The sequence below is a fragment of the Diospyros lotus genome, chromosome 1, assembly GCF_014633365.1.
Source record: "Diospyros lotus cultivar Yz01 chromosome 1, ASM1463336v1, whole genome shotgun sequence".
Lineage (NCBI taxonomy): Eukaryota > Viridiplantae > Streptophyta > Magnoliopsida > Ericales > Ebenaceae > Diospyros > Diospyros lotus.
This window is the reverse complement of record NC_068338.1, coordinates 32,443,060-32,446,889: the sequence shown is the minus strand read 5'-3', so window position 1 is coordinate 32,446,889 and position 3,830 is coordinate 32,443,060. Positions and strand designations below refer to the sequence as shown.

Genomic DNA, 3,830 nt, shown 5'->3' with positions numbered 1-3,830 from the left:
TTTCATGGAATATGTAGATTTTAAAAATAAATAATTCTTGAACAAAGTTGTATTCGAAGATATATATTGATTGACGCCTAAATCATCAACTCCTCAATTTCCTTTACTCCCTCTATCTCATCCGATGTCTTCGATCTCAGTGGCCAAATCTTGGTCGTTGATGTCACCCCCCTACAATCTCTCGTGCAAGTTTCGATCAATTTTGCTCCCCCCCCAAATGTTTTGAGGAAGGTCGCACTTAATTTCCAACTTATCAATTTGGAAAATTAACCACAATAATTCACGAGGCAAATGAGGTGGTCTATTTGGTTCAAAAAATTTTAATTTTTTGATTTATTTAGTTTTAACATCTATTTATTAATTCTATTAATTTTGAATAAATTCAATTTATTTAGTCTGAATAATTCAGTTGATTTGATAACACACTCAATCAAAAGTTTATCTCTACCTACAATTGTGTGTGATAATTTGAAATTCAGTAATTACAAATTAATAGTTTAAACTTTAAAAGAAAAATGTTGCAGGTTGTTTTGGAACCGTGAATAAATTTTGTGAATACGAGGTAGGTGTTGGGGGAATTTCACTGTATTACTTGTCGTTTAACACGTGACGTCCTTGGATTGGAAGCAAAGCCTGGTGACCTATTTAATATCTGGCTTCATAACTAAACAAATTTAAAAAACATATATAATAATACGATTATATTTATAGTTTTATATATGGAAGAAACGTTGATGTAGTCCAGCCACAAGTCAAAACTCAACTGTCTAAAGGTATATCCAGACCTTTCATTTTTGTCCATTTAATTAATTTATTCTTTGAATTTGAGAGAAATCTATTAGTCCTCTCAACTTTTAATTTAAGGACTATTGTTCTGCACGTTCTTTTATTTAATATTATTATTATATTAATATAATATATTTATATTCGTGTCTAACTAATAAATTTTTATCATTAAATGTTAATAAATTATATAATTATTTTATCAATACATGTTGATACAATATATATATATTAATAATCAATATCAATATTAATAATAAAATAATTAATATATATATATTATATCAATATGTAATGATAAAATAATTATATAATTTATCAATATTTAATGATAAAAATTTATTAGTCAGACGTCAATATAAATATATTATATTAATAAATAATAATAAAATAATTATTTATAATTTTTTAATATATATATTATATTAATATAAAATAAAAGAATGTGTGATTTTAAATTTTGAGATATCTAATAGATCTTAAATTAAAAGTTGAGAGGGTTAATAGTTCTCCTCAAGCTCAAGAGGCAAATTGGTTAAATAGACAAATGGCTTTAGCCAAACTCAAATACTTCAACTTTCTACAGCCATTATATTTAGTAATTAGTGCATTGCTAAGTCCAGTTTAAGTCGATTTTGAATAAGATAATAAGGTTAAAAATTATTTAAATTTCACCCATTTGCGGCCAAATGTGCCAAATAATATTATAATATACAATTAAAAATATAAAACATTGCAATATGTTTTGATGCTTAAAGTACATGTTTTAAGATATATATTATTATTATGATAGAACAGTGGTTGGTTAAGGTGCAATAGTAAGTGCATATTATTTGTAGACAAATTGTATTTATTCTACCTTATTTTCAGTGCTTGAATGATTTTGATTTGTTGATATTAATACATCGCATTTTAAAATCGGTAAATCTATTTGGATAGAATCTATCCGGATAGAAAGACATTTAATACTTATTTTATAATATTTTAATTATATTAAACAAAATAGAAAGACAATTTTAACCTTATAACTTCACTCGTTTAAAACTCCCGCCTAAAATTACTGTCCAACGTATTAAAGCTGCACATTTTCAAAGCAAAAAAATTAATTATGAAAATGGATAATGACAATCATGACACTTAAGTGGCAGCATACCATTGTCTGTAATCAATGTATTCTCTGTACATTCTCCTTTTATTTCATTTATGAATTATTTTATTTGGTCCGAATTAATTGACGCATGGAATGACTAAAGACATCAAATTACGATCCTATATCGAATTAAAGGAGGCGGACTTCAAAATAATTGAAGTCCGCCCACACTGGGCAAACTACATCCCGCTGGCAGGCATATGCATGCATATGCAGTCCGCCACATCTTAGATGCAATAGGCAACATTGCATCTGGCGGATTAAATTTAGATGTCGTCCGAAAGTGTGGCCCGTCAAGCAGTGCAATTGAAGTCCGCCTAATTACTTACCAACACATTAAAACTGCACATTTTCAAAGCAAAAGCTATTGCCCAACACATTAAAGTTGCACATTTCCAAAGAAAAACAATTATTAGTAATGAAAATATCTGTAATCAATGTAATCGCTTTGAATTCTCCTTCCTATTCTATTTCATTCGTCGACGCATGATTTTTTCGAAAGTGTGGCCCGCCTGAAATGCTGGGCGAGATTCATCACTTATGAAGCCCGCCCAATAGTGCAGTTGAAGTCCGCCCAACGATTCGGCGGACTTTATATTCCCACCGGTGGACTTAAACACAATTGAAGTTCGCCACATCAGTCTCGACGGACTTCATCCCGTGCGTCAACTAATTCGAGCAAAATAGCATTTTTCATTTCATTCCACGAGTTGGCTGGACAAGAGTTCTTCTTCTATTTTTCATTTCATTCCACAAGTTGGCTGGACAAAAGCTTCTTAACCAGAAAATGGAGAATGATAATGAGAGAAATAATAATGAGCATAGACGTAAATTATTGGAAGAGATATTTGGTTTCGAAGAAGATGATAATTTGATTGGCGAAGAATCAGAAGGTGAAGAACAATCTGATTGTGCAGCAGCTGATTATATTAACAACAATTTGGAAGAATCCAATAATGTCAATGCTGAAGAAGGACCTCTACCAGGTATGATATTTAACAGTATTGAGAGTCTGATGAATGCTTATCAAGAACATGCAAGAGTTTTAGGTTTCGTTGTTGCCAAGAGATCAGCTCATAAAAAGAGTGGTGAAAGTTACAAGTATGTTACAATTTGCTGTGACAGAGGAAGGAAACAACAATTTGAGAAGTCTACAAAGAGGATAAATTGTCCGGCAAGAGTAAATGCAATTAGGAGAGACAATGGAGTTTGGCAGGTTTCAAAAACAAAATCAGAACACAACCATGCATTGCAACCTGATATGTCTATTTTGATGCCTGCCCATAGGAATCTGACAATTAACATGAAGAGACAACTGGAAGCCATTGATATTGCAGGCATAAGGCCGTGTAAGAATGTTAGAATGATAGAAGTTCAAGCTGGTGGGCCACAAAATTTAGGATGCTTGCCTAAAGACTGCAGAAATTTCATTGAGAGTCGGAGAAGGCTGAGACTAGGTGATGGAGATGCAGAGGCCATTCGGAAGTTGTTTGTAAGGATGCAACAAAAAGACAAGGAATTTTTTCATTTGATAGACGTCAACGACGAAGGCATGCTAACTAATGTGTTGTGGGTCCATCCTCGTGCAAAAGCCGCATATGAAGAATTTCATGATGTTGTCAGTTTTGACACAACATACCTTGTGAACAGGTATAGAATGCCTTTTGCTACAATTGTAGGCATAAATCATCATGGACAATCAATTCTTTTAGGCTGTGCACTAGTTACACATGAGGACACAAGATCATTCAAGTGGCTTTTTATGAATTGGCTCGAAACAATGGGAAATATTCATCCTAATGTTATTTTAACCGATCAATGCGAAAGCATCAAGTCCGCTATCACTGATGTTATGCCTAACACTATTCATCGGTATTGCTTGTGGCATATCCTTTGA

At 32.1% G+C, this 3,830-nt stretch overlaps 1 protein-coding gene across 1 annotated transcript; it reads left to right on the top strand.

Annotated features, from left to right (window-relative positions):
• Nucleotides 1-2,720: 2,720 nt before the first annotated feature.
• On the top strand, nucleotides 2,721-3,830 carry LOC127788732 (protein FAR-RED IMPAIRED RESPONSE 1-like). The gene has a single exon (XM_052317360.1). The coding sequence runs from the start codon at nucleotides 2,721-2,723 to the stop codon at nucleotides 3,828-3,830; it is 1,110 nt and encodes a 369-aa protein (XP_052173320.1).